Raw genomic sequence first — 24,957 nt, forward strand, 5'->3', positions numbered from 1 at the left:
TATCAGAACTTAAATTCTGAACACTTGATTGCAGAAGGCTTTGATGACAGAGGAAGCCTGAAAACCATGTGCAGGGCCCACACATGTGAACAGCCCTGTTATCAGACAGAGAGTAAAATTGTTTCAATTGTAAACATTTTCTTCCTTTTTCTATTGAGGTTATTCTATGTTTTGTCTAGTCATTGTTGTGTTTTTGTTCGCTCGCTTCCTGTTTGTGTTTTATATGATTTTCTGTGTATGAAATTCAGGATAAGTAGGTCTATAGAGACAGTAATTGGATATGGGTATGGTGGGGTGGGGAGAGGGAATGGGGCACTAAGAACAATGTCTGGAAGACATTCTGAAATTGATTGTGGTGATGACTGCACAACTCTTGTCTGATATATGAAGTATATGCCAATAAAATATAAAAATAAAACAACAACAACAAAAAGACCAACTTCTGCTACTCTTTACCTGGTAGTCTAGGGTTGGTATTGTCTATTTTCACTATCTTTAATTAATTCTGGGTTATTCAGCGTGCATTTGAACATTACCAACATGCTACATAGGGACTTCTCAACATGGTACTACTGATATTTCATGCTGAATAATTTTTTTTGATGTAGGAACTGTTCTGTGCATTGTGAGATGTTTAATAGCATTGCTGCCTCACCCACAAGATGCCAGTGTCACATTCTACCTTAGCAGTTATAATCCAAAATATCTCCATCTAAGGAGGGGAAGGACAGGGAACCATTTGCAATGATCAACACATTGCCACCCCACCCCCACCCCCAGGGGGACAAACAACAGAAACCACGAGAGAAAGGAGACAGCGGCCAGTCCAAGATAGGAAAATAATGACTTATAATTTATCATGGGGTCATGAGGGTGGAAGGAGGGAGGGAGGGACAAAGAGGAACTATAGTAAGGGTTCAATAGAAAGTAAATGCTTAGAAAACAATGATGGCAACATATATACAAATATGCCCGATACGCTTGATGTATGGATTGTTAGAAGAGCTGTAAGAGCCCCCACCCAATCCATATATTGCCAAATGATCCATGAGGGAAGGGGAGCAACACTGGCCTCGGGTGAGCACCACTGTGGTAGATCATGCATTCTCAGTGAGGGTGATATCACTCCCAAGAAGTTTGCTGGGGGACAAAAATTTTCTTCAGCTATTACAACAGTCTGTAGATTTCCAAAGCACCCTAATACAAAATCAGCATATCTGTGGTATTAAATTCCCATGAGCTAAAGCAGCTAAGGGAGAGATGTCTAAAAAGACTTCCCTGTGAGTGTGGCAATGATGACAAAAGGTTGAGAAACACTGTGCTAGACAATACCTGAGTCAGCATGCTCCTGATACCCCTGAAACACACAAGTGGGAATATCATATACAAGTGAATACCAGCCTCGTCCGGTACTTTTAATCAGCTAAAATTTCAGAATAAGTTAAACCAGATCGTACATATTACTACAACATTGAAACATTATGATTACTAAAAACTAATTTCTTTAATATATTTACTGCCTCTTGAGTAATAATAATAGCAAAAATAATGCTATGAATAACGATGATCAATGTACTATTTATTGTGTAGCAGATGGTGTATTTAATGAGATACTTATTATATTTATTATCAGATTTATAACACTATTACCACCTACAAATACCAAGAAACCACAAGCAGTGAGGAAACTGAGGGTTAGAGAGATTAAATAAGTTGCCCAAGGCTATAAAGTTAGAATATGGTGGTGCCAGCCTTCCCACTCCGGTTGTCAAGCCCAGAACCCTACCTCTTCACCTTATAAGACACTGTCGTGGAATACAAAGCAGCATCTTTAAACTCTTAAAAAAATATCCACTTACAAATACTATTGCATAAAAAGCTTAGGAGTTCTTCCTGCCATTTAATCTCACAAAGAACTTTATCGTAACCCTCTCAGCCTAACACGATTATATCAAGCAGTGTATTCTCTTTTGTCCTGGAATGGTTTTATGGCTGTCCTCTGGGATGCGAAGGTTACGTGCTCATTTGACCTATCACCACCAATTCATGGAAGTGGGCTCCAAGGATGACCACTGTACCACTAAGATGTCTTCACATACATTCCTACGATCATTGTACCAAATTGCCAAAATTATGCCTGTTGGGAAGAACAATATGTCCTCAGGGTACTAGGAAGCATTTGCAACATACTCAGAAGCATTTACAACATATGCTTCAAATCAGTGTGGTATCTAGTAATTGGATTTTAAAATATCAATCATAAAATGACAATTTAAATACGACAAAATAAGATTATAGAAAGAAATTGCCTGGCTTCTGTTTTTAAGCTATGCTAATTTTTATTTGACATACAAACTTAAAATCATCCCTGGTTAAAATCAAAGTCAGATTCTAATTACTTAGGGTGGAGTTCCTAAACATACCCTACACTTGGGCTCAAAGAGCAGAACCATTGTGAGGCTGGCACAGGACTGGGCAGTGTAAGCAGTGTTTCCTTCTGTTGTGTAGAGGGTGGCTAAGAGTTGGAAATGACACACAGTCCCGACCACCGCCGCCACCACACTAGCTGTGGCTTCTGAGTAGTCACTCCAGAGGCTTACATCAGCAGCCAGAGAAATAAGGAACTAGGAGATTCTGATCCCACTAAGGTTACAAAGGTCAAAACACCACACTAAATAAACATTAGGGGATTTCTGAATCAACTTAGAAGGAAAACCTGGGTTACATGAACATTTGCAACCATTGAGCAACACAAGCCACAAACTAGAAAAACCCAGCGGTCTCCTTACTTCCTTCACAGGGAATTTTGTTTTCTGCAACCTCTATAAATGTCAGTTTCTATACTGACGTAATGGCATTTATATACATCTGGAAAACAATGTAATGAACTCGTGATGCCGTATGTATTTTTCCACACTACACTTCCCTATGGTGCCTAGATAGCATTTGATAGAAGAAAATAATAAAACTTAGGAGCAGAAATAAAGGAAATGGAAACTAGAATCTAGAAAAGTCAACAAAACAAAAAGCTCGTTTTCTGGAAAAATCAATAAAATTGATCAATTTTCATCTAGCAGGACTGACAAAGGGGGAAAAAAAGAGGGAAACGGCACTAGACGGCAATATTCGCAATGAACTGGGAGATTTCCCTAGCCATCCAAGGCTAATAAGGAAGCCCATGGTGCCACAATGGCTAAGTCTGTATTGAAAAGTTTGCTACTGGAGCCCACCGGCCACGTGCGAGAGATGCGGCAGTCCACGTCTGTAAACTCTTCTGGCTTGGAGACCCAATGGGGCAATTCTACTTTGTCCTAAACCATTGTTAGGAATTGGAACCAACTCAATGGCAATGGCTTATGAACAACTCTACACACATACATTTAGCAATTTGGATAAAATGAACAAATTCTACAAACTACAATTCATCCAGTATGAAAGAGGCCATTTGGATAGTTCTGTAACTATTAAAGAAATTGACCTCATATATCCCCATGAACCAATGGTTTAACCAGAGAATTCTACCAGTTAAAAAACAGGTACTATCAATTCTACAAATCTCTTCCAGAAAACAGTATATAAGAAAAATATTACCTAACTCATTTTCTGAAGCCAGTGCTACCCAAATACCAAAATAGGCAAATGCACTACAAAAAAGAAAATTACACACCACTGTATTACATCCCTCATGAATACAGACACAAAAATTCTTTGCAAAATAATATCTAATAGAATGCAACAGTATGTAAGACAAACTATACAAGGCTATAAAGCTAATCCAATACTTGAAAATGAGTCAATGTAATCAATATACCACCGTTTGTTAAACAGCAAATATCATCTGATCATATAAATTAACGCAGAAAAAGCATTTGACAAAACCCAACATCCGTTTATGATAAACTATCAGAAAGCTAGTAATAGAGGGAAAATTCTTACTTAATGAACAACTACAAAATAACGAGTTCACATCACACAGAGTAGTAAAAGATTTGATGCTTTCTCCCTAAGATCAGGAACAAGGCAAGGATGGTACATCTGCGTCATTCTTTTTGAGCATGGAACTGAAAGCCCTAGCCATAGAAACAGGCAACAAAAGAAAATAGAAGGCACACTGGTTAGAAAATGAAGACATACAACTGCCCCTGTTTGCAGGTAACTCAAAGAAATAAATCATCCCAGAACTAATTAGTGAGTTTGAGGTTGCAGGATACAAGATCAACATACAAAACTCATTTGCCTTTTTATACCTTAGCAACAAACAGAATAAAACATGACACAAATGTTTTTTATAAATTGAAATCCAATAATATTTAGAATTACTAAAAAGTATTTAAGTGTGAATCTAACAAAATATGCATAAGACTTGCACAATGAAAACTAGAAAATGCTAATGAGAGAAATATTATCAAAATCTTAATAAATGGGATAACATACTATCTTCACAATTGTCATGTTTGAGCCCATTACAACCTCTGAATCAGTCCATGGTTTTACCTTTTACAAGGATCTACAGTGACCTCATCTCTGGGGGACGGACAACAGAAAAGGGGGTGAAGGGAGAAATCGGACAGGGCAAGATATGACAAAATAATAGTCTATAAATTATCAAGGGCTCATGAAGGAGGGGGGAGCGGGGACAGAGGGGAAAAATAAGGACCTGATGCCAGGGGCTTTAGTGGAGAGCAAATGTTTTGAGAATGTTGAGGGCAATGAATGTACAGATGTGGTTTACACAATTGATGTATGTATGAATTGTGATAAGAGTTGTATGAGCCCCTAATAAAATGATTTTTTTAATTGAAAAAAAGATACTATCTAGCAATTGCATTTCTGAGCAGTTGTCTCAGAGATGAAAACGTAGGCCTACACAAAAACCTGTACATGAATATTCATAGGTATTTTCTTCATAATAGCCCCAAACTAGAAACTACTCAACTTTTCCACTGTTCTTCACAGGGTGAAACTATGGTACATCCATATCATGAAATGCTACTCAGCAATACAAAGAAACAAAATATTGATACATGTAGCAACTTGGATAGCTTTCCAGGGCATCTTGCTGAGTGAGAATAAAAAATTTAGCCCTCAAAGTTACATGCTGTATAATTCCATTTATCTTGCATTCTCTAAATGAGAATTATTGGAATGGAAAATAAATTGAGTAGTTGCCAAGGGTTAGAGCTAGAGGGAGGTAAGGATGAGTCATTATAACTATAATGGGTCACTCAAGGGAGATCTTTGTGGTCATGGATTGTTCTTTGTCTTGATTGTGGTGGTGGTTACATGATCCTGCACATGTGATAAAATAACAATGCCAAATTTCTTCCCTTGATATTGTTACTAGAATGATGTAAAATATAACTATAGAGGCAAGCTGTACTTATAAATCTATAGTTATTTAAACACAGGGAATTTCCTGAATTTGATGATAATTCCAAAATTATACATAATATTACCAACAGAGTAGTAAAGCTGAAACAAACTTTCTAAAAAATCAATAACATTTTTGTCACCTATACTAAAGAAAAGGCTGATTAGAATATTTCTATTCTCTCTATAGAGAATAATGTAAAATTATCATATAAAGAAGGGACCAAAGAGTAGGCAGATAAATATGTAGTAGGAACATTTTATAGGAAAGTATTATATAATTATAAAATAACATTAGCTGTTTCTAGATGTAATATTTATGGCTATAATTTTTTAATCTTAGAAATACACTATAATTTATTTCTCATTCTGAGGAAATGTGTAGATTTATACCTAATTTTATATTTTTACAATTCTGGATTCTTATATTCAATGAGGCTCCCAAATTGTATAAAAGCTCCACCACCAAAAATTGCTATCAAATCAACCATTATTCATGGCAGCCCTAAGCGTGTGAGTTAGTTTATTGTGCCAACCTGGCCGATAAACACATGTGGGGTTAATTGAAGGGCGGAGGGATAAATGGCTCAGTGAGCCTCGCCTTCAAGTTCTCAGGTCTCTTGCTTTCTGATGGTCGCATCAGGGTGCAGCTGCCTTAGGAGTTCCCTGCTTCAGCTTCCAAGGCTGACTTCCTGCAAGACACCCCTGAGGAGAAGCCACATGGACCTGCCCTGATGCAGCCCTGGGTGCTGGAGCACCTGTGTGGAGACCCCTGCCAGCGCTGAGATGCTTACACGTTCACTGATTCGCGTTTTCTCCTGCATTCGGCATCACTGTCTGTGTTCTGTGAGATGGAGGAGGACTCTGTGGGTTGGTGCTGGACATATGGGTTAATGTTGGATTTGTGGGCTTGAGTAGCATTGGGTTGGGATGTTTTCTTGATGCATACTTAACCTTTATATAAAACTCTCTCCTATACATGAGTTTCTGTGGATTTGTTTCTCTCTAAAGTACCCAGACTAACACAGCTTGTCAGAGTAGAAAGGTGTCCCCCTAACTTTTCAATGGATGATTTTTTGGGGAAGAAGATGGCCAGCTTGTTCCCAAGGTGCCTATGGGTAGATTAAAACATTCAACCTTTTGATTAGCAACCCAGCATGTTAACTATTTGTACCAACCAGGAACTTCATCAAAGCTCCAATAACCAAACCTACTGTTGAACTAGCTGGCATTCAACTATGTCAGGAGGTAGCATATGAGCAAGAACCAATGCTAACCAAGGAAGAAGTTCAAGCTGCACTGAATGTTTTAGCCAAAAATAAGGCTCCAGAAATTGATGGAACTGACAGGTTTTCAACAAGCTGATGAAGCACTGGAAGCACTTACCCATTTATGCCAGGAAATGTGGAAGACAGCTACCTGGCCAACTGACTGGAAGAGATCCATATTTGCACCCATTCCGAAGAAAGGTGACTCAAAAGGATGCACAAATTATAGAACAAATTCATCGATATCACATGCCAGTAAAAGTTTGCTGAAGATTATGCAACAATGGTTGCAGCAGTGCATTGACAGGGAGCTGCCAGAGTCTGGCTTCAGAAGAGGACATAGAACAAGGAATATCACTGTTGATGTCAGATGGACCTTGGCTGAAAGCGGCATTCGACTGTGTGGATCATAACACTATAGACAGGCTTGAGAAGAAAGGGCATTCCAGAACACTTAATTGTGCTCATGAAGAACCTGTACATGGATCAAGAGGCAGTTGTGTAAACAGAAGAAGGGACTACTGCATGTTTGAAAAGTAGGAAAGGCATGTATCAGTTACATCCTGTCAACATCATTATTCAATCTGCATACTGAACAAATAGTCAGAGAATCTGGCTTAAACAAAGAAGAACATGGTATCAGGATCGGAGGAAAGGCTTATTAACAACCTTAAATGTACAGAGGGCACACCTTGCTCACTGCAAGTGAGGAAGACTCAAAGCACTTGCTGATGAACACCAAGGACTGCAGGCTTCAGTATGGAGTATAACTCAATGTCAAGAAGACCCAACTCCTCACAACTGGACCACTAGTTAACTTCCTGAGAAATGGAGAACAGGTTGACGTTGCCAAGGATTTTGTCTTGTTTGGAGCCACAAACAATGCTCATGGAAGCAGCAGTCGAGATCAAACGATGCATTGCATTGGGTAAATCTGCGGTCCAATACCTCTGTAAAGTATTAAAGAAACAAGGCTATAACTTTGAGGCCTAAGGCATGTGTGACTCAAGCCATGGTATTTTCCATCGCCTCATATGCATGTGAACGTTGGACACTGAATACGGAAGAACAAAGAAAATTGATGATTTGTATCATGGGGTTGGCAAAGACTGTTGAAAGTACCATAGACCATCAAAAGAACAAACAAATCTGCCTTGAAAGAAAAACAGCCAGAATGCTCCTTAGAGGCAACGATGGTGAGACTTTGGGCACCTGGAGAAACCAGTCCCTGGAGAAGAGCATGATGCTGGTAAAGTGGAGAAGCAGCCAAAAAGAGGAAGATCCTCAACAAGATGCATTGACACAGCGGCTCCAACAATTGGTTCAAGCCTAGGAACAATTTTGAGGATGGCGAAGGGTCATGTGGTGTTTCATTCTGTTGTACATAGGGCTGCTATGAGTTGGAACTGACTCGGCAGCACCTAACAAAAGTACTGCCATTGAGTAGATGGAGCACAACTCATAGTGACCCTGTAGTACACAGTAAAAGTGCTCCATTGGATTTCTGAGCCTAATTTTTTACTGAATCAGACGGCCTCATCTTCCTCAGTGAAGCTGCTGGCCTTTCTGTTAGCAGCTCCACACTGAAATCACGGTGCCCCAAAGGGTCCAGGCCTCATAGAATCTTATATTAGAGATAGTCAAGAGAATTACAGAATGGGTTTCATTTTTGGACAAAACTTCCATCCTGTGAGACCATGACCAAGCTACTTAACCTCTTGATTTCCTCATCTATAAACAAAAGCAAAACCAAAACAACACAAAACACAGAATAGTGGTATTATGTGTGACCCTATAATCAAATTGCTGTGAAAAGGACTACTATACTATGTAGAAAGTACCAGGCACATGAAGTGGGGTCAGGGTGACTCCCAGAGTGGACACTTGGTTGCCTGGTATCTTTTTCCTAAGAGCTTCAAGTCTGTTTCAGGCAGCCTTGCCTTTAGATTTCTCCGGGAAAGCAGTCGACACTCTCACTTCTGGGTAGGCCTGGTTGTTCTAATGTCCCCACTGTATGAAAATGGTTAGGAAAAGTGAAAAACTGTCATTAAGTCTCTATTCTCAATAAAAAAAATTATCTGGCATTGGAATAATCTCTGAAGTTACCAAGTACAAAGATTCAACACTGGGCAGAGTAAACTTCTCTCTTGCCCTCATTCTGTTACATAGAGGGAGAATTACTCTCTCATTTCCTGTGTCTAGATTTCTTTTTTGATGGATAATTATTTCTGAATCCAGCCCTTGACATTGAGACCGCTCCCCAACCTGCTTAACACTGTAAATGTGATAGCTTACTCATAGAACCTACCCTTAGCATATGAGATGTTGTTATAAGATGTTGGGATATATACAAGGGGCTACCCCCTAAAACAGAAAAAGCTTGGCTGGGTGGAACCTGCAGAGTATGCATGTTCCCCACTAGCGGAGCATAGAGCAACTTGCTTTGAGTTAGTGCACCCAGTGGCGTCGCCTGGGAAGGTTCTCTCTGGTCACAGTGAATGTTTTCGTGAAAGCAGTTTCCCTCTAACCTCGTTTTAATGATGGCCGATTTAAGAGAAGAGCGTGCTGCTGTGAAATTGTTTCCTGCGTGGGAAAAATACCGCAGAAACAGTTGTGATTTTGAACACAGCTTCCAAGGACAGTGCTATCGGAAAAACGACCCCAAAAGTGTATGAGTGGTTTTCTCATTTCTAAAAAGGTGAAATGTTGATTAAGGACAAACCTCATTCTGGACGTCTGTCAACTTCCCAAACAGAGGAAAATGTCAACAAAATCGGTGCACTTCTGCTCAAAGCCCGATGATGAACAATTGGAGAGATGGGTACATTATCTGGACTATCTTGGAGCTCGGTTCAGCAAATTTTAACGGAAGATTTAGGAATAAGAATGGTTACTTGTGAAACTTGTGCCCAGGGTTCTGACTGACCAGGAAAAAGAGCATCGTACTTTGAAAGAACAGCTCCGAATCAACCCAGACTTTCTTCCCAAGGTCATTACTGGAGACCTGGTGTTATTCTTACGACCCGGAAAGCAAACATCCGTCAAGCCAGTGGAAGACACCATCATCATCTCGCCGCGCCCCCTGCCCCCCATAACCTCATCAAGTGAAATCAAAGATCAAGATGATGCTCATTTGGTTTGGTTTGGATTTTTTTTTTAATGTGAAGGGGATAGTGCATTTGGAGTTAGTTCCACCAGGTCCAACTGTTAATCAAGCTTTCTCTTTAGAGGTTCTGAAAAGGTTACGTAACAGTGTGTGACAATAAATGCTTGATTTGTGGCAGTTGGGGGACTGGTTTTGCCACCACAATGCACCTGCTCATGCAGCCATCTCAGTGCGCCAGCTTGGGGCAAAAAAACAGCATGCCTCTCTTGCCCCACACACCTTACTGACCTGATCTTGCTCAGCGCTACTCCATTTGGTTTCCCCATAATGAAAAGGGCCTGAAAGGACAGCGAGTTGAAGATGTAGAAGAGGTAAATTTAAAAAAAAAAAAAAAGGAGGTGCTGTCAGCCATCTAAACAGATGTGTTTGAAAAAAAATGTTTCCAAGAATGGAACTGCAAATTTGAAAAATGTATTAAATGTAATGGAGAGTATTTTGAAGATGATAAGGTTATTTAAAAAAAATAAGTACATAGCTTTGAAAAAAAATCTGTTTTTTTTGGGGGGGGGTAGCCCCTCATATACACCATACAATACTTATAAGCAACCTATAATCTCCTTCCTGACAACCTGTATTTTGTGAGACTTTTCCTCATGGTAAAGTATCTCATCACATCAATCAAGTATCAGTCATGACTAGACCTGGCCCGATGAAAGGACAGTCACCTTCACGTGGCGCAAAAACAAAAGTACTTTGGTCAAGGAACCAAATGTTGCCAGAAAGACATCATCATTAGACATTTAGAACCAAGAAGTCTGATGAGCCATATCCTGTGAAGAATCTTAACCTTGCCTTAATGTACACTCACGACCACTCCTATAAAATCTGTCACATACTCGTCATCCCCTCAAGTGTCTTCCTGGCACATAAGTATAAAACTGTAAGTCCCCTTTGTGTGTGACGTTGCCATATAAACTCTAGTCCAGGTTTACTCCCTGCTGGATCAACCAAAGTAAACTTTTCCCCTTTCAATTTAATCCAGACTCTGACTTTTTCTAAGTGGTGCAGAGCGAGACCTGGATGGATAACAATATTGATGCCAGGAATTTTAAATTCTAATCATACTAAATTGTATGACATAACAACAGTCAACTAACCTTTCTTACAGAGTAGTGGTCGAGAGAATAGACTTTGTGGCAAGACTGCCTGGGCTCAAATCCTGGCTCATATACTTAATAAGGGTTGTGTCCTAGGACAAGTAACTTATTTATGCTTCAGTTTCCCCATCTCTAAAATTGAGATCATAGTAGTGGCACCCTTATAGGAATATTATGAGAATTCTTTTATTTTTTTTCTCGGAAAGGTGATTTCCTTTCTCTTTTAAAAATATTTTACTTTAATAAATCATCTTAAATAATCATTGGGACTCTTACAGCTCTTATAACAATCCATACATCAATTGTATCAAGTACATTTGTACATATGTTGCCATCATAATTTATAAAACATTTTCATTCTACTTGAGTCCTTGGCATCAGCTCCTCTTTTTTCCCCCTCCCTCCCCGCAACCTTCCACCCTCACGAACCCTTGATAATTTGTAAATTATTATTATTTCCATATTTCACTGTCCTCTGTAATCTTTCACCCACATTTCTATAGTTCATGCCCCAGGAGATGGGTGTATGTTGATCATTGCGATTGGTTCCCTCTTTCTCCCTCTTCTCCCTTCACTTCCCCCTACCCTCATGGTATCGCTCCTCTACTTCTTGGTCCTGAGGTGTTTACCTGTCCTGGATTCTGTGTGTCAAGAGCTCTTATCTGTACTGGTGTACATGCTCTGGTCTAGCCAGATAGTGGGAGTGAGGGGAAGGATTAGAGAACTAGAGGAATGTTGGTGTGTTTTGTTAGTGCTCTACTACACCCTGGCTGTCTTGTCCCTTCCTTGTGACCCTTCTGGTAGAGGATGTCCAATTGTCGACAGATTCGCTTTAGGTCTCCATTCCAACCTCCCTCATTCGCATCAAAATTGTTGTTTGTTTGGGGTCTTCTGATGTCTGATACCCTATCCTGTGGACAACTCATGATCGCAAGGGTTGGTGTGCTTCTTCCGTGTGGGCTTTGTTGCTTCCCTGCTAGATGGCCATGTGTTTAACATCACGCCTTTAAGATCCCAGATGCTATATCTTCTAATAGCCAGGTACCATCAGCTTTCTTCACCACATTAGCTTATGTACCCGTTTTGTCTTCAGCGTTCGTGTTGGGAAGGTGAGCATCACTGAATGCCAGGGTGTTCAAATAAAGTGTTCTTACCTTGAAGGAGGACTTGAGTAGAGGCCCAATGTCTATCTGCTACCTTAATACTTAACCGATAAATATATTTACATAGACCTATATCCCTATTGTTATATATGAATGTTTGCATATGTACATGCCTACATTTAAACCTCTATAAATTTCTTTTGCTTCCTAGTTGTTTCCTCTATTTCCTTTTATTTTCCTCCTGTCCCACGATCATGTTTGACCTTCATTCGGCTCGCTGTACTTATGAGGGTTCTTTCAATCTGCACATGGCACCGGCAAAAATGACTGCAATACAAGTGCTAGTTACTATTTTCACTGTCACCACAAAGCCCACCTGGATCTGAGATCTATCCCAGAAACGGTGCAGCTGGCAATGGTCAAAGAATCCTATCCCACCACGAATACAAAAGCCCCAAATGGAGCCGACTACTTCCTCAAATCTACTTTTCTCTGACTCCAAAACTGACTAGCCCAGGAGCTCTTTGTTTGTTTTCTCTCCTCCATGCTGTGGATGCTCTGCAGCTGGCTCTCCTGTGCCTTCTGCAGTCTGGAGAAGAGAATACGTACTAAAGGTCAGCTAAGAAAGGAGGAAAACAAACCACCTAAAATTAGCCCAAACCACTCAAGGATGCCACCTTGTGGCTTTCCAGAGAGTTATTCTTTGTACTACCAAAGTGTCTCGTTCCCGGCCATGCTCATACTCTGTAGACCAGAAACTGTGACAGGTAATCAGAGCCCTTCTACTTCCTGGCACTTTATAGAGCTGGAAGGGACCAGGATGTATTATATAAAGTTGAGAAAAATGAGAGCCCACGAGAAGAGAGATTTGCCTGGCACCAGAAGCAGAACTAGGCTGTGGACCTCAAGTCCTGTTCCAATGTCCTCCTTGCCATAAGGTGCCGGCGCTCATTAACACAGCTGTGGGATTCAAATGCCTTTAGAAGTCAAACTCAGGTCCGTGGCCTTGAATGACAGGCCTTTGCCCCTGCCTTCTGACCCAGCTGCTAGCCACAGGTGGGGAATGTCCAAGAGACTGCAACAGATGAGAGTTACACAGGAAATGTCACCTTTTTGTGTACTCCAACATAAAGCGACACAGTATACCGTTTTATGCCAAGACAAAACCCGAATTTCCTCTTTTTATTTCTGGCTAATGAGCTCACTTTTTCTCAAGACCTTACGTTTTATTTCAAAGGAACATGAAGCACTGTACACTGCTAAAGGCTAGCTCTCGTACCTCTCTCCTACACCTTTATGACTTTTTAAAATGCCAGCCCGACTATCACTGTTTTAAGTAAGTTCTGGAAATTTCTAAAGCCTTTTATTTTCTTATCAACAAAAATTTTAATGAGATTTTTCTCCTGATTTTTTTCATTGTTGTGGGGTTTTTTGTTTTGTCTTAAGCTCCCAAAAAAGCCCTGTGAAAACATTCCACAAAACAAGCTAGAGCACATCTTGTGTGGACATATCAAACATTCCCAAGAATAGTAGCAATGAGCATATTTAGACACAAAACTAGCCTTGGCTTCAAACCAACCTTATATTAAGCCAGGACAGCATGGGTGTCGTGCCTCCACCAATGATCCAGACTGTGAAGAAGACGATGAGGAGGGTGGTGGTGAACATCGTCTGGCGAGCATAGGAGGCTGTGTCTCGGATGGCCAGGGCAAATGCCATTGCTCCCCTGAGGCCTGCGGAGAGCAAACAGGAAGGTCTCCTGGTTATGTGGGGAAATTACCATGTCTCCTCCTCCAAAGCCACTGCTGCCATTCGGGGCTACATAAAGCAGGAACCCACTGGCACTTAAAGAGCCACTTTGTTTTACTCCGACATGGAATCTTCTAGGAGTGTAATGGTCTGCTCTGTGGAGTTTCCTTTTGAAAAATTCCCAGCAGCAAGGAGGAAAATGCTGCACAGCTTTTGCATGGCACATTTTACAAGAAGAGCACTTGCTTATTGCTGTGAGTAACATAATCTGAAACGAAATATAAATAGGAAAATAAAGCCCGTGATCTAAACCACTCAAGCACTTCCACAGTCATTATGCATTTGAGAAAAAAAGTTCGGCTATGAAAATGTCAAATGCAAACACCCTACGAACCACAAAAGAGGTGAGCATTTCCTTAGCAAAGGAGGAAGCCAAGTAGAGAAGTTACAATAGAACATGATCTACATCTGGCTCAGCAAACTTTCTATAAAAGGTCAGACATGAAACATTTTAGGCTTTGTAGACCAAGAGCGTAAATTCATGATATGATGCAGATATTTACATAAAACAGAAAAAAACACAGTTTCCTAAAAGTTGCTCGGCAGAAATGAATGTTAAATACAGTATGCTAAATATAGATCTACTAATAAAAAGCTCAGAATTCTTCTTGGGAGATAATTTGCTTAATTGGGCTTAAAAGTTAGTGTTCTCTACCATCAAACAGATGATACATTGGTAGTACCAGGGGAGAATTCTCACCTTCCATGGGGGAGATAGGGTTTGATTCCCAGTCAATACACCTAATGTACAGGGACCACACATCTGCCAGAGGAAACTTGTGTGTTGCTTTGATGCTGAACAGGTTTCAACGGAGCTCCCAAATTAGGACAGACTAGGGAAAAGGGCCTGGCAGTCTACTTCTGAAAACCAGCCCATGGAAACCCGATAGGTTACAATGGTTTGATGTAAAATCAATCGTGGGGATGGTGCAGGACGAACTAGATAGTGTTTCATTCCATGGTGCATGGAGTGTCACTGTAAGTCAAGGGGCAACTTGATGACAGCTGGTAACACGAACAAATATCATTAAACAGACGTAAAGGTTCATTTGTGGAAGCCAGTCTTAAGTCATGGACCTCAAAAAAAGGAAACAGAGAGCAGCCAGACTTGGTTCTGGAATTGTATTGCTGACTCCTGAACAACATGAATAGGTTTAAAATTAAGCACCCACATTTTCATGTTTTAAGGGTTATCTTTCTTAGGGTCCTTTGTTACTTCCTCATGCCATGCTCCTAAATTATTTTTTGGTATAATATGAACCAAGTCATTAATACATAACTAGTAAAAATACCTTATTTACCATGGACACGCTTTCATGAATATTACATAAGAGAGTGAGAACTTATACCCACTGTTTGTTGGAGTCCCGGTGGTGCAGTGAGCTAAGCATTAGACTGTTAACTGAAGAGCAGGTGGTTTCAATCTACCAGCTGCTCCTCGGGAGAAAGATGTGGTGCTCTCCTTCCATAAAGATTGACAGCCTTGGGAATCCTATGGGGTACTTCTACCCTGTCTGTAGGGCCAGTAAGTTTTTGTTTTGTTTTGTTTTGAGGTTGTCTGACAGTCAGCTATGAAGTCAATCAACATTTAAGTTTCCTAAGGGACACTGTCTCAAAGAAAACTCGGACAGAGTTCTCCATGGTAGTGAGGTTTTTGGTTTATATTTGTTTTTGCATTAATTGCACCATTTTGTTAATCTAAGCACTTCAGAGCAATTGACCAAAGAACAGGGACCCAGTGAAAGTTACCCCCACAAAAAGAAAACCCCAGAATAAAATTCTTGTTTCTATTCATCTGTCCCAGTGGAGTATTTATACACACCCCGGTGTTTCTGTAAAGACGTCTTGTTGGCACTGTGGGCCAACCACCCAGTTAGCAATTCAAACTCCCTAGCAGCTTTGTGGGAAAGACAAGGCTGTCTGCTTGCGTAAAGACTTACAGTCTTAGAAACCCCACGGAGCGGTTCTACTCTGTCGTACAGGGCAACCATGACTTGGCATCAACTCAATGGCATTAGGTTTGGGTTTGTTTTCAGCTTGTCTGACAACCATCTATGGCGTCAATCAATATGTAAGCTTCAAAAATTATCTTGAAGAGAAAAGCATGGGGCTCAGAGGGGGACAATGGAAGCTACAGTCTTCATTATTTTCTTAAGAAAACATTGCAAACAATATGAAAGTGACATCCGAGATATTTCTTAGCCTTGAAAAGTGAGTTTCTTTCAATAGTCACATTTCCTCCAATACTCTGAAGAACTTTAAAACAAATTGTATTAGTGTTATCTCTGAAAAGCACTCTGCACATCTGTCTTTTAGTACAGAAGATAATGAATCTATTTTAAGTTCATCTAGATGACAGTTACCTCCAATTCATCTTTATCTTTTCCACTGGCATTTTCCTTACAGGAGAATAGGATCTTGTGCTAAACCTCCAATGTTGCCCAAGGGCTCTTGAATCGAGCCCAAACTCTTTGGCCCAGCACTGACGCGTCTAAATGCCAAGAGCTAGGATTCTCAAAGTGTGATCTTCAGATAAGCAGCATCAGCTAAGAACTTGCTAGAAAAGCAGATTCTCAGGTCCAACTTCATACCCACAGCAGGGGGGAGACCCAGTCATCTGTACTTTAATAAACCCTCTGGGTGATTCTAATGCAAGCTACACGTTAAGACACACTTTTTCTGCTCCAATCTCTCCCTTTATTCATCATTATTCTCAATGGCTTACATTTGAATCAGACATCCAAACTCTCCTGTCAAGGCCACCCCCAGCAATGGCTTTTCAACTTGCTGCCTCCTGGAATACAGGACTTCCAAGACCCCCTGTGAAGACAGCCATGAATCCTCTTCTTCTGGTCAACATTTATTTGATCATACTTCTTTTGTGCAATTCGGCACCTTCCGTGCGGTGTGAGTCAGCTCTTACCCGTCTCCCCACAGTGGACTGCGAGATACTTGAGGGAGCTTTTAGTCGTCCACAACCTAGCACTGTGGTTTATAAAAAAGAATATGCTCAAGAAATGGTTGTCAGCATGAAAGGAAGTCATCAGAAAGGCTGTTGATCAAGGCAGGTAGTGTATGTACAGCTCGATACAAGCTAGTATTAGACAAAGCAACTGCTTTCCTGAGCAGCGTCTGTTGGTGTGGTTTCAGTCTGACTCCATGCAGCTGCGATTCCCTCTGCCCTCTTCTTCAGCCCCTTACCTCCGCCCACACACAAGAAAGGGGCACCTCAATGTGTTCTGCTGGCCGTTTGGCCCTAACATCTCCTCCCTCGGTCCTGTACAGATGCTCTCACTGCATGTCTTCTATATACAACTAGATGCCCACTGCCTTCCCTACATCTGCTCAGACCAGTTGCTTTCTCCTTCTTGACTTCCACTCGCTGCCTTGATGCTGTTTGCTGCCTTTGTGGCTTCTCCACAGCTCTCGGCTTTGTGGTGAAAAGAGAAGCAGCTGGAAAGTGGTGCAAATCCAGTGCCCATCAAGCTGGGCTATCCCAGCTAGTCTCTGTCGGTTTGCAGTTCATCTTGCTTATGTGAGTCTATGTCCATTCTTCTGCTCCACAGAAAGTGAGGACTAGTAGGGACTCAACTACTAGTCCACTTTGATCATGTTACAAGTGAGGCTACTGCAGCTGGGAAGTACTGAGTCACTTGGTCTATACACTTTCTCTCATTAAAGAGCTGTTTTCTTCTGGACAGCTACTAGAAGCCAAGCAGTCACATTGATTGCTTTACATCTGCAGGTCGCTTGGGTTGAGGGGCATGACATGAAGATGCAAGTCCTTTAGGAGATAATACTCCCATGTGGTGATATGGTTTGCAAAATCAATACTAACTCAGCTGGACAAGTAGATCTGTGTGCACAGAGCTAATGTGATGCAAACGAACCAGAAACCTTCATTTTGTTTGTTTTTTTCATAAGACTCCTTGGTTATGTTTTCATCATACCACCTCTGCCTGCTATATAAAACCCATTTTTACATTTATACTTTCATCTGTTTACCTGAAAACATCATCATGTGTTGGAAATTCCAGCCAATCTTATGCCTTCTGCCCAAGTTGAGGAAGAAGGAGAGTGGGTAGATGTGTGCAGCTCTGCCCAGGAAGATGGCAACCTGACCACCAGGTGGAAGTTAAGGACCCAACAGTTCCAGAATGGCAATTTCACTCAGCCTCTGATTGAGCAGAAAATTTTTGTTTGTTTTAGTAACTCATCTTATTAGGAGCTCTTACAGCTCTTATAACAATCCATACATCAATTTTATTAAGTACATTTGTACTTATGTTGTCATCATCATTTTCAAAACATTTTCTTTCTACTTTAGCCCTTGGTATCTACTCCTCTTTCTTCCCTCCTCCCCCACCCTCATGAACCTTTGATAAATTATAAAGTATTATTTTCATATCTTTCACCATCTACTGTCTCCCTTCACCTACATTTCTGTTGTTTGTCTCCCTTGGGCCGGGGTGGGGAAGAGTGTTATACGTCAATCATTGTGATTGGTTCCCCTTCTCTCCCCTTCTCCCCCACTTTTCCCCTACCCTCATAGTATCGCTACTCCCATTATTGCTCCTGAGGGGGTTATCTGTCCTGGATTCTGTGTGTTGAGAGGTCTTACCTGTACCCGTGTACATGCACGGATCTAGCCAGACTTGTAAGTTAGAACTGGGATCATGATAGTTGGGGGTGGGGTGGGGTGGAAGCATTAAAGAACTAGAGGAATCTTATGTGTTTTCTCAGTGTTATACTGTACCCTGGCTGGCTGGTGCTTTCCTTGTGACCCTTCTGTGAGGGGATGTCCGATTGTCTACAGATGAGCTTTGGGTCTCCACTCCGCCTCTCCTATATGATTGTTTGTTTATTTTGGGTCTTCTGATGACTGATACCTGATCCTGTTGATACCTCATGATCACACAGGCTGGTGTGCTTCTTAAATGTAGGCTTTGCTGCTTTTCTGATAGAAGGTCGCTTGTTTAACATCAAGCCTTTAAGAACGCAGACACTATATCTTCTAATAGCCAGGCACCATCAACTTTCTTCACCACATTTGTTTATGCACCCATTTTGACTTCAGCAATTGTGTCAGGAAGGTGAGCATCACAGAATGCCAGGTTATTAGAACAAAGTGTTCTCGCATTGAGAGAGGACTTGAGTAGAGGCCCAATGTCCATCAAACAGGAAACTTTAGGGGTGCCATAGTACTTCATTATGCTCAGGAGAGCTGTACAAATAAGCCAACCTGTTCAGATTTCCTCTAAACAAACCTTTCATCAAGTGGAATCCAACTGGCCAACTTTCCCAACATTGTGGTTTTACAGAGTTAGCTCTAACCTAGCAAACAACACTATTGCAATTTCTTATTTATTTCCTCAAGCTGGTGTTGACGAAGTCCCTAATCTATCTAAAAAAACTTAGTCCAGAAATAAGCTCCAATACCATGTCAGGGGTAGGGGATTAAGAGAAGTAGACAGTGTGTTGGGCTCTACTAGAAGAAAAATCATCAATAGCAAAAAACACTAACTCCTGATTCAACCTATAAGGAAAAAGTCTACTGAGTAAGAGCTCACCAGGTGCACTTGGAAATAAGCATCAGGGATTCTCGTGCCTGGGAAGAGCCTCCAAATAAGAAGTTGAGAAACAAAATATTCATAACACTAAAATTCATTCAAAGCATTTGAGAGAACCAATCCAGGGCAATTTCTCTACCTAAAAACGAGTCCTGGTAGCATAACAGTGTAAGTGTTGGCCTGCTTATGACAAGGTTAGTGGTTCAAAGCTACCAGCTGCTCTATAGGCGACAGATGACATCGTCTGCTCCCATAAAGATTTATAGTCTTGGAAACCCTAAGGAACAGCCTATGAGGCTGTTACGAATGAGAACGGACTCCCTGGCAGTGAGTTTTAAGTGACTAAAAAGTTTTTATGGACACATAAGGAATGAAAAATGGTGGGGGTGGGGGTGGGGGAGAGGAACAAAGTCTACTGTGGAAACCAAAGAATTCAGGGAAACTGCCCGTCCGTTCCTTGCTGAGTTTAGAACAGAGCCCAGCAGAGAGTTCCACGCTCTGCTGGTTAGAGAAGGAAGCCACTGTGGGACCCAGAGGAACAGGGAGCTTCCGTTTAGGCAAAGCACCAGCTGCAAGAGCTGCAGCTGTTTCAGACAGATGTGAGGGCGGAATTATCTCCTGCCTCCTCCAGGGTGAAGCACTGACTATTTTTCTTTGCTTTTGTTATGTTTTAACAGAAAGACAAAGGTAGTGCTTTATAAAGCACACTCTATTCCAAAAGCAAAGCAAAAAGCTTTTTAAGTGGCAAGAAGTCTCGGGGTTTCAGACTGCACAGGCGACCCAGCTGACCCTCTGCCAAGGTCCTCATCGGTAAACAAGAACCGCAGATCTCAGTATCTCTCTCTCACACAGGATGTCGTGCTAGGAATAAAAATGAAAACCACATGCAAGGTCTTTTTTAATGAAGTTTATGAAAAAAAAAACCCGTCCCTCACATTTCTAGCTATTAGTTTGTGGAGGGTATAAATCCAAGAAATGAGTCACCAATTTAAGCATGCATCATTCTATCTAGAAGGATCTGGCAGGGACATTATTGCTATCGAGGTGCTCTGCTCAGTAACAATCAGTTACTGCTGCACCATAAATGAAAAGAGAAAAACACATCTCTGTTTGGCCAAGATCTCGGAGTACCCCCTAAGTCCTCGGGAATGGTGAAAACCAGATGGCTAACACGAGGGGACTCCTCTGGAAAATATCTTAAAGTCCAGGCTCTGTTAGATTTCTATAGATCCAAATCCTAGAAAGGTTTGCTTTAAATGAAAACAGTATTGAGGCCAAGTGAGCACAACTCGCAGCTGCCTGTCAATTCATTTCTAGGCATCTGCATCACTGCTCACTTGTCAAAAGCCTCTCTTTCAAAAACTGCACCAACAGTGGGACTGATGGAAGGAACCAAGTTGTTTTTTCTCCCATGTACCCTTCCCTTTTCTTTTCTATTCTTAGGAGTACAGTTGTATAATAGTGAAAGAATACAAATCAGAAACAGTCAAACCTTCCTTTTTTTTGGACAGAAAACGAGTATTTTCCACTATGACGCTAAAGTAGTAGATAGGTTTAGATGAAAGCATGGCCTCCACGCCTACGCGTTCCTGGGCAGAAGGAGGAAGGCTGCTCACTCTGGGTACCCGGTCAAGAGCCAGAGGAACAGAGCCTCCGGATCACCCAAAGCAGGGAGTCTCTGGGATCGGAAGTCCTGCAGTAGTGAAATCTCAAACACAAGCCTGGGGACTGACAAGGTGGTCAACTTTGGGACTTACTAAACATTAAGGCATTTTACAAGACAAGCCTGCCAGGTGCCATCTTTCCAGAAAACCCACCTTGCGTAGAAAATGCAGAAAGGGTCAGCTTAGCATTAACAACTGTCTTTCACATTAAATACACTGAATTTTATGAAACCTGTCTTAAACCTAATTTTCCTCATTATTAAAAACATCCTGCGCTGATCCATTCAACTAGCATCCCCAAGGGTGATCACCTCTCCTTATTGAAAATGTTGATATGAAAAAGGATACAAAAGCTCCAATGATGAAAACAGGACTGAAAACATGCTTCTGGAAGGTAAAGAGCGCCAAGCCCATGTAGGAGAAGATGAAGTTCTCTGCCAGGAAGTGCAACACCTCAAAAAGCTGCGGGGAGAGGAAAAGGCAGAGGAAGCCGTGAGGCCTGCAGTTCCACCTTCCTTGTGGTCGCAGGTAACTCATGAGTACTGAGATGCTCTCTGACCTGCTTGGTCCGACTTCTGGATTCCACGGACAGGTTGTTGTAGGTGTAATGAGCTTGTGTGATTCCACAGAAAAGTACAGCTACAACACCTGTCAAGAGATAACAACTACATGTCAACACGGAAAAGGGGGTCAGGGTTTGAAGACTTCCCCACTGAAATAAAAAGGTAAAGTCGGAACAATCCAGCAGAGCCAGCTTCCTGGATATTCTGAAAGTTTCTTATAACTGAAATATTTGTGTTTGGAAAGCTTCCCCTGCCCCCACCACTCATATCGGCCTTTCCTTCTCTGAATCCTGCTTTCCCTCAGAGCCAACTCCCCCAACTTATCCCTTAGCTCTGTTTTTTTTAAAAAACATTTTATTAGGGGTTCATATAACTCTTATCACAATCCATACATATACATACATTAATTGTATAAAGCACATCTGTATATTCTTTGCCCTAATCATTTTCTTTTCTTTCTTTTTTTACATTTTATTAGGGGCTCATACAACTCTTATCACAATCCATACATATACATACATCAATTGTATAAAGCACATCCATACATTCTCTGCCCTAATCATTCTCAAAGCATCCGCTCTCCACCTAAGCCCCCCCGCATCAGGTCCTCCTTTTTTTTGCCCCTCCCTCCCCGCTCCCCCCACCCACGAGCCCCCGACAATCCATAGACCATCATTTTGTCATATCCTGCCCTATCCAGAGTCTCCCTCCCCCCCCTTCTCTGCCGGTTTTATGAAAGCATTCTTATCCCTCTAAACTCCTACTGAATTTGTCATCTGGATTTGGCATTTATCCACCAAAAAAAGACTGTAAGGACCTGTTATATACTTTTGCCATCTTTTTCTCTGTTCTTTGGAAGGAATTTCACTTTAAATCAATGCTTTATATATTGTTGCAGTCTCGGGTCTCTGATAAAAAAAAAAGGACCACTTTCTGAACAGATTGAGAGGACACTTTCATTTATGCAAGCCCGACTGATCCCTATTTCTGGTCCAAGTTGGACATGACCATCCAAACACCTGAAACTTCGCCAATGTTTTAGTGCATCATTGTGGAGTCGTCTGAATTATTACACAGAGGTATGTTGTAGCATTTTGAGAGGATGGTACAAGTATTTCCGAACTATCTGGTTTATGTAGTTTATCTACTTGAAGTCTCTAATGGAAAGAGTCAGTGATGCATTTTTCTGGAGAAGGAACGTGCGTCTCAGGAATGAAAACCACACGCTTAACAGATGGGACTGGCACTCGCTGCTGCTGTTGTTGCCATTGGTTGCCACCGAGTCAATCCTTAACCCTTGGCGACGCCATGCACAATGGGATCGGACTGCTGTGACCGCCAAAATCGTGGTGTATAAAAGCAATGATTAAACAGACCAGAGATAAAACAATGAGAAAATGTGGGCACAATCATCCAAGTAGAAGCAACATTACCTTTAAAGGGACACATAATTTTCTTGTTATTGCTATGGCTTGTGAAATAACATAGCAATCTAGGGGAAGATACAAATACGATTTTAATGGACTCAGTAACCTTTGTGCTCAATAGCTACTTATAGTTAGAATGAGTACCCAAGCACATAACCAAGTTTGGACTAATAAAGTTTACCCTTTAAAAGTATATCGTTGCAGGCAGACCACCAGCCATGCTCCGCAACATCCCATCTGAACACTCCCAGAGTCGTTCTTCAGTCCATGTAACACTACGTGGGCATTATTCCCTCCCTGCGAGCTCTGACGGCCTCTGCTACAGTGAGGGAAGGGCAGCCCAATGGCAGAGAAAACCCACCTGTAAACCCACAGGCTTCTGCCAAGAGAAACGTGCTCCAGGACATCAGGAAGAAGAGCGCCGTCTCCAGCAGCGGGAAGCAGTGCAGCTTGGTAAATTTGGTCACGTCAGCACCCGGTCAAGGAATACATCTTCGGGCACACATGGTTCAAGTTCACTGAAAACCATACTCCATTAGTCCAGGACTCCTTCCCTAAGGGCTGCGCTTTTCATTTGGACACTTCATTGGGGTTGGGGCCGGGGGCTCTAAAATGTCCATGCACATATTTTAAAGAAATACAAATGAAGCTTTCTAAAGAAACTAGAAATTGTTTCTCTAGCTCCTTGTGATGCCCATGTTTGAGGGGCACAGTGTGTGCTGGCAGTGATAGGCTGCCTGGGCTAGGCCTAGAAAGAGGGGCTGAGTCCGTTTAATGAATGAATGCCTGAGAAGAAAGAAGGAAATCTACAAGTCCAGGGTCAGCTCCAAGGGGCCCATCTCACATTTTGGGACTCGTCATTCCCCTTCTCAACACTACCATTCCCCTGGGGCAGCATGGAACCCTCTCATGCGTGTTTCCACTGGCCACTGGATGTCCCCAGGGCATCAAAAGGGCCTCTGGGAAGAAAGCGATCAAAATCTACATGGTCTAATATGTAACCGCTGGCTACACGCAGCAACGGCAAACACTTCACATGCAACGAGTCCAAATTGTGATGCATTGTTGTCTTAAAAAAACAGTGCAAAAATGGAATACACAAAAAGAATCTCATTAACAATTTTTATGCTGATCGCACCTCAAAATGCTGCGGCTTACACTGCATTCTCATTGGACACTGCGGATCTAATAGGCCATGAAAGAAGAGAAGACGAACTCCACAACACGTGTGGAGAGGTGGCCCGGCCCTTCCATACTTTGCTTTTAGACTTTTCTCTAATTGAGGTGAAAGTTACACAAAGGAAACAAACTATTTTCAAGTACACACCTTGACCGTCATTTAGTACATTCACAACTACCATCCCTACCTGGTTCCAAGGCATTTTTGTCATCTTAAAGGGACTCTGTACTTAGTAAGCAGTCACTTCCCATTCTGCCCTCCCCAGGCCCTGGGGAGCACTAGTCTGCTTTCTGTCTCTAAGGGCTTACCTATTCTGGGTGTTTCATATAAATGGAATCATACAATATATGAACTTTCATGCCTCTGATGCTTTTCCAAAAATAAATACTGTGTAGTCCTTAACTTAAGGAAGGCTGACTTCCAAAATTCCCACTGATGGCCACTAGCGAGTTATGGCTGTGTTTACACCATAGTGCAGTGGTTCTCAAGCGGTGGGTCGTGACCCCTTTGGGGGATGAACAACCCTTTCACATGAGTCGCCTAAGACCATCGGAAAACACACGACTATTTCACAGTATATAATGACATTGTTTTGTGATTAAGCATTATGTAAGCATATTGTAACAATGAAAATACATCCCGCATATCAGATATTTACATTATGATTTATAACAGTAACAAAATGACAGTTATGAAGTAGCAACAAAAATAATTTGATGGCTGGGGCTCACCAAACCTGA

At 41.6% G+C, this 24,957-nt stretch overlaps 1 protein-coding gene across 2 annotated transcripts in view; it reads right to left on the bottom strand.

Annotated features, from left to right (window-relative positions):
- SLC9A7 (solute carrier family 9 member A7) overlaps positions 1 to 24,957 on the bottom strand; it is a 187,954-nt gene that overhangs the window by 39,208 nt on the left and 123,789 nt on the right. Inside the window, exons 8-12 of one of the 2 annotated variants that reach the window (XM_075538636.1) lie at positions 23,399 to 23,514; positions 21,607 to 21,695; positions 21,396 to 21,509; positions 17,819 to 17,930; positions 13,584 to 13,737 (exon numbers count right to left, since the gene is read on the bottom strand). In XM_075538636.1, the coding sequence (XP_075394751.1) occupies positions 13,584 to 13,737; positions 17,819 to 17,930; positions 21,396 to 21,509; positions 21,607 to 21,695; positions 23,399 to 23,514 (585 nt within the window). The remainder of the gene's footprint in view (positions 1 to 13,583; positions 13,738 to 17,818; positions 17,931 to 21,395; positions 21,510 to 21,606; positions 21,696 to 23,398; positions 23,515 to 24,957) is intronic. The other variant, XM_075538635.1, reaches the window with a different exon arrangement.

Source organism: Tenrec ecaudatus, chromosome X (assembly GCF_050624435.1).
Source record: "Tenrec ecaudatus isolate mTenEca1 chromosome X, mTenEca1.hap1, whole genome shotgun sequence".
In the NCBI taxonomy this organism is placed as follows: Eukaryota; Metazoa; Chordata; class Mammalia; order Afrosoricida; family Tenrecidae; genus Tenrec; species Tenrec ecaudatus.